This window comes from Monodelphis domestica, chromosome 8, assembly GCF_027887165.1.
Source record: "Monodelphis domestica isolate mMonDom1 chromosome 8, mMonDom1.pri, whole genome shotgun sequence".
In the NCBI taxonomy this organism is placed as follows: Eukaryota; Metazoa; Chordata; class Mammalia; order Didelphimorphia; family Didelphidae; genus Monodelphis; species Monodelphis domestica.
The window spans coordinates 213,848,045-213,860,355 of NC_077234.1; the positions used below are offsets into that span (position 1 = coordinate 213,848,045).

Consider the following 12,311-nt stretch of genomic DNA (forward strand, 5'->3'; position numbering starts at 1 on the left):
ATGTCTTAACATACAATACTGCCTACTTTTGCATTTGACAAGTGCTTAATGCTTATTCCCATTAAGCCTTCATTTTTGCAAAGTAATCCTTTTATATACTCATTTCCTAAGACATTTTACCATGGTAGTTGTAAATTTTACCACTAAAACTCCACCTTCTTCCTCATCTTGAGGTATGATTCTAACAAAATTAAGGCCTCATTTTCTCTATTCTGACTGCTCCATTTATTATTCCAAAACTGATTTCTGACCTCCCACTCCAGCCTAAAAAGTAACCAACACCCTTCATTCTCTAGAGGTATACACCATCAACTTTTTGATTTAGCTTTTATCTAAAAAACTTTTAATGATTTTTAATGGTCTTTTTAGTGCTTGTACACTGTAGGTAAACTACCCTTCTTTTCAGCAGCTGTATTAGATATGGTAGACCACTCCTTGTTTTTACTCTTAAGGATTCCCCTTCCTCCCAGCACCTAAATGTAACCCCTCTCATCTGTTCCATATATACAATTGCCAAGTGCTGTAAATGCAATTTCCCCACTATCGACTTCCCTCATTGATACACTCAAGTCCAGTCCAGGTCCTAATCTAATTCACTTAAGAGATTCTTCTCTCTCACATCATGGATTTTCAGTTAAATCAGTTTCAGAATCACCTTTGTTTCCTTTCCATTGTGTACATAGGTATCTTATATGTTCAGTTTTAAGGCAGTATCAGGTTTATGGCACTTGAAAGGATTTTGAAATGTTAGTTTAATAACTTGATAAATTTATGTACTTCCTAGTGATCACTTTACTCAAATGATCAATTACAAGACCTAGAATTACTCTGCAATTGTTTTCCCTTTCATTTGAAAGATTCCTTTGCTACAGAATATGAAAGTGCTACAGTAATATAAAGTTATCAGAAGAGCTAGAAAATCAATTTTACTGAATTAAATATAAGACCATTCTGTTCTATACTACTCATGTCAGCTTTTCCCACAATCAGCTACTAAATTTTTATTTTATCAAGCCCACTGCAGAAATGTAACTATTGGATAATACTCAAATGTGTAACAAAAGTTATACGTGTATTCATATAAGATCTTCCATGGTATGTTGAAAGTACTAGATTTGAGCCCCAGTTCTGATTCAGCTTTTTTTTTTTACTCTATATTTTTTACTCTATATTATACTATATTATTTTTCACCTCTATGAATCTTTAGGTGTCTTTTTCTATAAAAGATCATGGTCATATTTTATTTTTGAACTGTAGCATAAAAACAGCTGTGCAATTCAAGCAAATGTAGGAGTCAAGAAAGCTAAAATTTCTTCCATTCAACTAAGTATTTTCATGTTAAGATCATTTCTTTGTATTTAAGCTTTTAGGCAGCTCATAAGAGCAACCTATTTTTAATAAATCTTTAACATATGCCCTAGTATACGTACTGAATTCAGTAGTAATTTGTAATACCATGATTAGTAAAAAAAAAAAATCAGTCACCTGTAGCTTGTGCTCACAGCCCAAAAAAATTCACCACAAACCACGTTTGATAATCCAGTTATTACATCAGGAGTCTTAGAGTGTTCTGTGTATTTATTGTTTTACAGCAGAATGCCCAACACAGATCATAACTGCCAAATAGTCAGCTGTGCAAAATAGTATATATAGTGCTTAAGTACAAATGGGAGACATGATTTTTTTTTCTTTAAATAAATTACTTAAACACAAATTTATGGTCCTACAAAATAGCATTAAACTAGATGGTCTAAGTTGATCTGCCTCCTTGGACCCACAGTAACGGTTATTTCCCCCAAAACCAATAGAATCAATATACTGAATCATCATCAGTTCCATTGTGTGAATAATGGATCACAATAAATGAGTCCCTTTTTCTAAGAGCTTTTCCTGGCTTCTCTACAAACATGATCTGGCCTGGATAAAAAGACAACAGGAATTTCTTGAAGGTCAATGGTCCAAAATGCTAAGTATGGTTAAGTATTCTACATGATCTATATTCACTGTTTCCATTTTTAGGTAGGATGTACTTAGATTACTTTCTTCAATTCATCATACAGGACAAGTACAAAAGCTCCACCCATGCCTCTAAGAACGTTGGACCAGGCACCCTTGAAGAAAGCTTTGCCACCCTCATCTTTAGCAATCTTCCTCCAGCAGTCAATTGTCCCAGTGTACATGATATCAGCTGTTGAGGACAGGAAGAGAAATTCCAGTCAGAATTCAAGACATGTACTTTTTCAACACAGAATTTACAACAGGCCAGTGTTTATCTTGGACTAGTAAAGGGCAATAAAGAGGAAAAAAAGATAAAAAAGGCAGTAGTATAGGTAACTTAGCTATTTCCTAGTTCATTGAATTTAAGCCTAGTTTAATTCTAGGTTTCAGTCCAAGTTAAAGAACTCAAAAACATGCACTTAGCTGAACAAAAGTAACATTTTCAATTTAAAATAACTTAAACATTTTGTTGCCCAAGATTTCCCTCACCATTTTCATTTACAAACCTTTCAAAAAAGTGGGTGGGTTCACGAATGGCAAAAATGAAGTTAAACATATATCTGAAGATATCAAAAGTTACTTTCCTATAAATGAACTATATTTCTCCAATAATCTATTTCAAGAGGGAAAAATTTACCTCCTTTGCGCCCAGACTGCATCATCATTCGCCGCCTTACTGTATCAAAGGGATAGGAAACCACACCTGCTACAGCAGTCACTGTTTGTGCAATCATCCAACTTATCACAATATGGGTGTTCTTAGGATCTGGAAGCATACCTGGAAAAGAACCACCAAGTTATATTCAAACCCACAAACCTCTTACCTAAGTTTAAATTCCAACAGAGGAAACAATATTAGTTTTTATTCAACAGCACAGGAAGCAATCTTTAAAATATTAAAGAACTGTTTTCAACTGCAGAAACCTATGCCATGCCAGACATCTTTTACAGATGTCTGTGCCATTTAGGAGGGAAAAAACATTCCTAGTTAAAATTTTAATTTTCCTGAAGCTGTAAAAAACAAAAAAGTTCATTAATATTGAATAGGCATTGTTTGCAAACCTCCTGTTATGTTTGCCAAGAGTAATGGTTTGTCTATCAAGAATTGAATGTGGAAGGACAGAAGTAACCTACCCTATTTGTCAATGGGAGAAACATAAAAATACCCTGCCCCAAAAAGTAGGTACAATATAAACCATATTTATTTAGTAGAAAAGAACGCAATTACAAATGTAATTTATCTTAGGTAACAACACTTAAACTCACCTTTTGCTGTATCATAGATCCCAAAGTAGGCTGCTCTATAGATAATAATACCCTGCACTGAGACATTGAAACCTTGATATAAGCCCCGAATTCCATCAGACTTGGTGATTTTCACAAGGCAGTCTCCCAGGCCTTTGAATTCTCTCTCAGTGCCAGATTTCCCAACATCAGCTGCCAAGCGGGTTCTCGCAAAATCCAATGGGTAGACAAAGCAGAGAGAAGTGGCTCCAGCTGCACCACCAGAGGCAAGATTGCCAGCAAAATACCTCCAAAATTGTGTGTGCTTGTCCACTCCTCCCAAGAACACCTGCTTATACTTATCCTTAAAGGCGAAGTTGAGGGCCTGGGTGGGGAAATATCTGATGACATTTGCTAAGTTACCCCGCCAGAAGGAAAGCATCCCTTGTTCCTTTGGAATTCGGACTATACAGTCCATAATGCCTTTGTACTGCTTATCTGCAGCAATTTGTTTACTTGCATGCTGCACCTAAAAAAAAGATAAAATAAATGGTTAGGAAAAAAGCCCCCCTCCCCAAATAGGCAATAATTCTCATTCAAAATATAACATTAAAATATGCTCTTTGGAGACTAGCAAACCAATTTTTTTCAAAGGTGCTGATCTAATTAATGTAAATGTAGGATCACTAAATTTATTTGAATTAGACCCTAAAGACTAGGTAAATGTCAGAAGACTTGTACCAATGCTATATCTAACAAGATTTTAAGGTGGAAAAGTACCTCAGAGGTCAACATCAGGGCCTATTATGTTACATCAAAGAAAATGAGACTAGGAATGTCCTGCCTATTTCAAAGTTAGGCAGTCCTGGGATTCTACTTTCAATTCTAAACATGAACCACCTGTATGACCTTGGGCAGTAGGGCCTGCAGTTACTCTTCAGGATCCTGGTTCTTCAAAGGGGATTAAGATGTAGGCCTAGCATGTCTTACGATATATGTGTTTTGTAAATAATGTGCTTAATAAACATTAAACTTAATTACTACCTGCCTACGTTACAGGGCTTTATCAAAGGGAAGAATAATAGATCTAAAAATCTAGGTTTGAAAGCCAGACCTAAATACCTGTGACCTTGGAGAATATCCAATCCTCTGGGCTTCAGTTTCCTTTTTTGTAGCCTACAAGGAAGCCTATAAGAACACTTTCTAATCATAATCTAGGGGTTCTGGTTCTAACTGTCAATTCAATGTTGAATGTGGTCTTAGGTATACCGGCCTGGATGGGCCTTAATTTCCTCATTTTTAAAATATGAAGGATCCTAATAAATGACCTCTGGATTCTTTTTTATTTGCAAATTCCGTTATCAAAGGACGTTGCACTTGATCTATAAATTTTAGAACTGCATTCCGAAATCAATTTTTAAAAATTAAAGCCAAGACGCCCTCAGCTGCCGTGCCTAAAACCCAAGCAATGAGCGCCAAAAGGGAGAAGACCGGTAAAGCAGACAGGAAAGGAGGCCTACTTCTCCGCGGGATCACCATGACAACAGATGTTCTTCCCCCCTCCCCCCTTTTTCTTTCCTCGACGCCCTCCCATTTACTGCCGCATTCAGCCTCCTCCCAACAGCTCCGCTACTGCGGCAGCGCCGCCGGCAGCACATGACCCACTGACGTCAGCCCCCTCCCGCCCTTCCTCATTCCTCCTCTCCCTTAAAAGGGTAGCAGAGGTGAAGATGCTAGGGCGGAGCAAAAGGGACAAAGACCTCCCCTAAACGGCGAGCTCACGCACACTTCCGGGAGCTTCGCGCCTATCCCCAAAGGCCCGAGAGACCGAGAGGAGGGCAGACGGCCCACGTGTCATCGAAAAGCCGCCCCCCCTCCTTCCCGACACCCAACCGGGGGCTACTTCCTCCCCGTCACCTTCCCGTCCCTCCTACGCGACCTCCTCGGTCAAGGACGGGAGGGAGGACGCGCGGGAGCGCGCGCGCGCTCGTCCGCAGGGTAATGAGATTAGGGACAATCAATTTATATACTACTCTTAGGGCGTTGCCTTCCCCCCCTTTCCCACAATGAAAGTGAAAAGGGAGGGGGGAGAATAGCAGCGTAAAGGGGGGGCGCAAAGCCGCGCGCCAAGTCCCCGGATTTTTAGGCCTTCTCCTACCCCAGATGCTATTCCACCTCTCATCTCCTACCCCCAGGCCAAGTCCGTGTCCCGGAGCTGGACTTGCTCGCTTGACAGTCCATGCCTGCGAGACACTTACCTGCAATAGTAGCTTGACTCTCTCGATAGGGGCCACCGCGGTCTTGGAAATAGCAGCGGCGATGCCACCGGCCAAAAAGTCCTTGGCAAAGGAGATGGCTTGTTCCGTCATCGTTACAGAGGGGATAGGTGGTGGAATTGGAAACAGAAAGCCGGTGAAAGAGGGCTGAAAGCTGGGGAACGCTTTGCTGTATGAACAGACCCTTGCTACAGCTCGGACCAAAAGGACACGGTGCCCCGCGCGCAGGCGCTAAAACCTCGGAGCGCCGCCCCTGCAGCCTCTTCCAGACGTTCTCATTGGCTCGCGGGGAACTGGGTGGGGGGAGAGAAGTCCGGGAGGTGGGGGAGGGGTGCTGTCACTGAACTTGGGGCCTCTGTTCTAGTCTCCCGCCCTGCGCCCCGCATGTGCCTCTGGGAGAACAAAAGCCCACGTCCCGGCATCTGGTCCTGGGCCTGGTCTATAGTAATGCAACTGGGGCCTGGGGTAGGGGTCATGTTCCTAGGCTGAGTGTGCACCCCGCAGAGGTGGGGGCGGGGTTCGGAAAGGGACTGGGCTTGGTTGGTGAAAGTGCTCAGTCGAGTGATTGCACCCGCATAAAGGATGATAAATAAACCGGGCCTAGTGCCGGAGACCAGTCAGCAGCTTATTCCCTGATGGTAATCGGCTTGATCTTCACGCTGAAGGTTTATGTCACCTGGGGAGACGTGGACATGCCCCTAGTTTCTGAGACTGCCCATCTGTGGGCTGCTTTTCATCAATCATTTTAACCCAACACCCCCTTTCCACTTGGGGGTGGGAAAGAGACCCAACTGGCTGTCCTGTCAGGATAGCTGTCTTTTTGTCCCCCTCTCACCACAGCTAATCTGTCCCACCGGGTCAAATTCACCACGGTGAAACACTCACAGGACCTTGAATTTTTTTTAAATAAATTTTTATTGCTATCTTTTGTTCTTAACAAAGTGAAAATTTCTTCCAGTATCCCTCTTCTCACACCTAGCAGAATATGTATTTTTTAAAAGAAAAGAAAAAGAGGAAAGGCGTGGGGAAACCAGTAAAATCTATCGAAAATAACTGAAAATATATGTAATGTTCCACACAACTACAAATGGAGTGAAGGGCTAGAGATGTCTTGGAATTTCGGAGGCAACTAAAGCTCTGTCTAGAATAATAAACCTTGAATTTGGGAGTTGAACTCCTATGTCCTTGGGCAAATCATTTAGCTACACTAAGGTTTCAGATTTCTTAGACCTTTAGAGAGGGGGTTTGATAGGACGGCCCCTTGGTCCTCTTCCTCACCCCAACCCTAGTTCTAACTCACCTTCCTTTTAATAGAGCAAATACTACCCGGAGATATGAGTAAAAAGACTAGTTTTTTTTTTGTTTCGTCTTCACTCCTTTAATAGCTGTTAGTTGTCAAGTTACTAAGCTTTTCTGAGCCTCAATTTCTTTATGTAAAATTCGAATAATACTATAAATGGAAATAGCCCCAAATTTAGAAACTAAATTCAAATTCTAACTTTCATTGACTCCATGAGTCCAACCAAGTCATTTAACCTCTCCAAGGTGTGGAAGGAAATCTTGGTTCCAATCCCCCCTTACCCGGTCTTAATGACCTTGATAGAGTCATAACCTCTCTGCAGTTGTTACTCCATCTGCAAAATAAGGGTGTTAGAGGGCCTCTAAGGTTCCTGCTACCTCTAAGTCTGATCCTGTGACCTAGATCATAAAGTGGCTGACCAAGGTCACACATTCAGTAAGTGGCAGAGCCAGTTCTCTTGCCTACTCCAGGGTTCTTCCCCACTACACTATGTTGCTGCTCACATTTCACAATAAAGTTAAATACTGATGAGTGGTAACTTCTAACAGTTACCTTAAGTGACCCTTCAAGTGACCCTGGGCTTCAATTTCCTTATCCATCTAAAGCATAAATATAGTTGTACTATTCATCACCATAATGTTGCTGTGAGGATCAAGGTCACAAAAGTCAAATATTAGAGCTCAAAGGAACCTTTAGAAATCAGTCAGTCCAACCCTCTTTTATAAGTGAGGAAATGGCCTGGAGATGTAATGTGACTTTTGAATTACTTTTTTTTTTTAAGCCCTTACCTTCCACCTTAGAATCAATACTGTGTATTGGTTCCAGACAATGGGGGTTAAAGTCTGAGATGGATAGATGGAGAGAAAAGATTTGAAGCTGTACTTAGTAATAATGGCTACATTCTGATAGCAGGGAACAGTGACATTAAATACCTAATTAAATGAAAAAATATTAAATTTCAGTTAGAGGTTAGTGAAACTTAAGTTGTCATTTTTTTCCCCTTGAGAAGGTCACAGACTCCATGAAGTCTATCCACAGAGGTCAATGAATCCCCAGTAAGAACTTCTGGTCTATACCAAAGCAAGTTTAACAATCCCTCCCCCTAACCTTCCCTTCTTCTTCCAAGTTTCTAGCATACCTGAGGCACACCAAGGTCATATCCACTTTTCCTTCAAGTCTCAAGTTCATTGGTGGGGGTTTTCTGGGAAAGGGGAATAAGAATGGAGCTATGATGACAACAGCTATTTCTAAATATAGGTTGTACAATCTATAGCTCAGAGGTCATTTGTCTTACATTTTGCTTCCATAGTTCCAATGTACCAAAGGTCCATCTCCACCCTCAATCCTTTCCCCCTCCTATCAACTTTTCTTGGAAAAGAGAAGTATTTGTAAGTTTTGAATCCCTAAATGACATGGAGTAGTCCAGTGGAGTCATCTGAAAATAGGGCCCTCAAAAGTATGCCCTTTATTTCCCAGGCTTGTAGTTGTATGTAGAAGGAACAAGTTACTGGTGCCCAAGAGTATTTATCTTGGGGGCAGCTAGGTGGTTCAGTGGATTGAGAGCCAGGTCTACAGATGGGAGGTCCTAGATCTAAATCTGACCTTAAACACTTCCTATGTGACCCTGGACAAGTCATTTAACAAACCCTAGCCCGTACTACTTCTGCCTTGGAACCAATACATAGTATTGATTCTGAAATGGAGGATAAGGGTTCAAAAAAAATTTTTTTGAAAGAGTATTTACCTCTCTCCCAGGGCTATTTTTTTTTTAAGGAAAGCATCATATAAATACACGTCATTACTCTAATTTATATCCTTGAATACCCTCTTCCCATCCAAGCAATCTATGAGGTAGATGGTACTCATAATATTACCCCCATTTTGCAAATGAGAAAATTGAGGTTCAAAAAGTTAAGTCATTCACCCAAGGTTACACAGCTGGCTAGTAAGCAGCAGTATTGAGTAAAATTTAGATTTTGAGACTCCAAAGTCCTGGATCCTTTCTGTTACACCTGACTGCATCATTCAAATATATGTTTACATTTTCCCAAAGAAATGTTATAAATGATAGAAAGAGATGAAATGTTTGTTACCTAATATATGCAAAACCTCATATATATCATTTATACTATGTATAAAATAGAAATGTGTTATATACTATGTATACTATATACTCATATGCATTTCTATTCCATACATAGTATATAACATTTTACATATATATAATATATATTATACACAAAATAGATGTAATTTATGTTATATAACCTCAACTGGGCTCTCATTTGCTACTAGGCAATCCTATTTTATCTCCGTTATCAACTCACTATGCCACAGCAAACCTTTCAAAACTTTTTTATCCCTCCTCAAATCTCCTATGGCTCCCCTTCACACACTTAACTCCCTCATCTGAGAACCCTGACTCGTATTTTGCTGAAAAAATTGAGACCCTTCACTATGAACTCCCACATCTCCTTATTACTCTGATACTTTCTGCTGCTCTCTTCCCACAACCCTTCTCACCGGATGATGTGACCTTATTCCACAATAGGTGCCCCCACTTTCCTTAATAATTCTGCAATCCTTTAAAAGGATCATTTGCAAAATAGTTTTTCATCTGCATTGGTTAAGACTAGAAATTTCGGGAATTCAGGTCTTCCAAAGAAATCTTTATCTCACTTTAAAGTTTACAAAACATTTTATTTACATTATCTCATTTGAATCTCACCACAGCACTACTAGTGAGATGCCTGAGGTATTTTTATCCCCTTTCTACAAATGAGGAAGCAGATAGTATAAGTGACTTCTGGTCACAAAACTAGTAAACTTCAAAACTGAGGATTGAATTTATTGTAAGTTGTTTTTGTTTATTTTGTTTTTGCCTCTAAACTGTCACATCTAGTTTCTTTGGATTTCTGGGGTTTGGGGAGTTTTTTTTTTTTTCATTTAAAACCAGGGTGGAGAGGGAAATTAGACTAGAGGGCCTCTGGGGTATTGTCTGAGCCTCTCAATTTATAGATAAAGAAACTGAGTCTCGGTCAAATGACTTGCCTCAGGTCACACATAAAACAGATGCAATTCTAATCAGATTCTAATTCTAATTCTAAATCTAATTCTAATCAGATTCTCTGATTCCAAAGTCAGTTGACTATAATGTGGCCAAATATTGTTTGTTAGGCATCTCTTCCTTTTATACTTGCCTTTGCTAGATATTGTGAACATCTACCTATAAATATTTTGTTTTTTTTTTTAAACTCATCTTCTATCTTAGTATCAATTCTAAGTCTGAAGAGCAGATGGGTGAGGCAATCAGGGTTAAGTGACTTGCTCAAGGAGGAAGTTCTGAGGCCAAATTTGAACCAGATTTCAGGTCTGGTGCTCTTTCCTCAGTGCACCTACCTCCTCCACACCTATGAATGTTTAAAGAAATACTTTCCAATGAAGGTTAGCTAAATAAAGAACAAATCTAGGCAGGATAATGTTGTCCACAAACATTCTACAGACTGTTTCTTTAAAAAAAATATTGCATTTGCAGGACAGGCTCTTACAAACAAGTATGGACCTGTAAAGGTGTTTATGGTTATAATGTTCATAAGGCACCTTTATACAGATCTTGACAAAGTTGAAATTGATTGCAGGATCTTCTGGCAATCTCTGTCTCTGCCTGTCTCCTTTCTCTCTTTAAATGAAGAATGCAAAGGTATGAACTACCCCTTTTCTTCTAGAACCATTCATTACCCATCCGCTCTCTGATGCCCTCTACTTTAGGAGCTCTTCTCTGCTATTACTGTGTTCCACATAGCATTATTGCAAATATGTTTTCTCCTTATGCTGCCAAAACAGCTACCCAGACAATAGCACAGAGGAAGAAGAAAATGAGCTCAGAATTGAGGAGGAAGAGGTAAAGTTGGATTGCATTTCAGAAATGGTGCTCTCAATGTTCCCAGTGTTCATTGCTGCAAAAGCTCATTCAATTAAAGATGTCATATCGATATGTATCATAGAACATCATGATTCCAGAAAAAAAATTTAATAACGCAAAGGGCAGGGGAAAGATACATGGTAGTTAAAAAACATTCTTTATAGCATATTACCAACAATGGCATTGTTGAGTAAAAATACAACATGAAGCGAGAACAAATGACAAGAGATGAAGTTGCCCATTTGAACTCCTGAAATACTAAAAAAATAAGATGAACTCCAAAATATTGGGCAGATCCTCTGTGGAGAACCTATGGAAATACAGGGACAAGAACCCGGAGAATTAAAAAAGCACAGAGGAATTGCAAGTTGAGTGGGTGGATATTGTGGTCATACTAGTAAGATCATGAATTAATGAAAGTTCCAAAGTAAAAAAACAAGAACAACAAAAAAATAAAACCCCTCAAGTCTGAGTTATAGAATCATATCCTCCTGGAACTAGAAGGGATTTCAGGAGACAAGGATTTTTGTCTTCCAGCCCTGACAGGTAGTCATCCAGCCTTTACTTGAAGACCCCTAATGATTACTTTCTAAGGCAGCCCATTGCACTTTTGGAAAAGTGATACTAGTTTTCACATTCTTCAGCACTGGATGAAACTTCATGATATTTGGCATAGACTAAACAGCATATGTGGAAAATATAAAAACTCAACATTGGACTGAAAAATGGGTCAGTAATTTTATCTATTTTTTTGGCTTAAGCATTGTAATTTGTAAGATATATACAGGACTTTGGTTTTTGCGAACATGCAACTAACAAGGGGGAGATGAAAGAAAGGGACAATAGGAGAGGAACAGAAAAAATAGTCATGGAGGCTCGATTTTATTCTGAGAAACTTCATTCATCTTCTAGAAAAAGATCTGGCTCTGTTGCATTTGCCAGATACTTCCAAACAAAAGTATATACTCATTTACTTCATTAGGAGTGGTAGCAGTTGTGACTCACCAGCAGATGAAAGTACTAAAAGGAGTAACTGAAGAATTTATCTTAGCTCTAGAGAAGAGATAAGAAATAACACTCCTTTCAGGAAGTGGAGAGGGTGGGACTACAAGAGATGGAATGCTGTATGTAATGTCAGTCACTTTACTGACTTTTTTTTGTGGGTAAAGGGGAGAGATTTGTTTTTATTATAAAGAAGGTGAGGGGAAGAAGGGGTCATATACATAAATGTCTCTAATCCAAAAATACAAAGATTTTAAACATTTAAAAATTAATGCATTGACTTTTTTTACAAAATCAAAATTTCTCTCCCAGAAAGCAATTAACAAATAATGGTTTGGTTTTTTTTTTTTTAAGAAAAAAGGAATAAAAAATCAGTAACCTCAATTGGTATATACCCCAAAAGTATGAAACTATATGAAATGTTCCACACCTATGGCTAGATATCCTACCTCTGCAAAAGAGGTAGAGGAGGAAGTGTCTTCTTATTTCTCTTTGGAAATCATGTTTGTTCTTTGTAATTTTTCAACATTCTCTCTTTTTTTGTGTGTGGTTGTTCACATTTACATTGTTGTTTTCGTCATTTTGTAT

At 39.1% G+C, this 12,311-nt stretch overlaps 1 protein-coding gene across 1 annotated transcript; it reads right to left on the reverse strand.

Annotated features, from left to right (window-relative positions):
- Positions 1–1,561: 1,561 nt before the first annotated feature.
- Positions 1,562–5,882, reverse strand: SLC25A6 (solute carrier family 25 member 6). The gene is made up of 4 exons (XM_001362259.5): positions 5,482–5,882; positions 3,266–3,752; positions 2,637–2,777; positions 1,562–2,189 (listed from the first exon to the last, which is right to left on the reverse strand). Exons 1-4 carry the CDS (start codon positions 5,590–5,592, stop codon positions 2,032–2,034), a joined length of 897 nt encoding a protein of 298 aa, XP_001362296.2. The 5' UTR covers positions 5,593–5,882; the 3' UTR covers positions 1,562–2,031.
- Positions 5,883–12,311: the final 6,429 nt, after the last annotated feature.

Excerpts from the sequence above, each read along its gene's own strand:
- SLC25A6 (XM_001362259.5), bottom strand. The coding sequence starts at position 5,592 with ATGACGGAACAAGCCATCTCCTTTGCCAAGGACTTTTTGGCCGGTGGC. Across the intron at positions 2,778-3,265 it reads GATCTATGATACAGCAAAAG|GTATGCTTCCAGATCCTAAG; the intron begins GTGAGTTTAAGT and ends GTTCTTTTCCAG. Across the intron at positions 2,190-2,636 it reads GCAGTCTGGGCGCAAAGGAG|CTGATATCATGTACACTGGG; the intron begins GTAAATTTTTCC and ends TGTCCTCAACAG.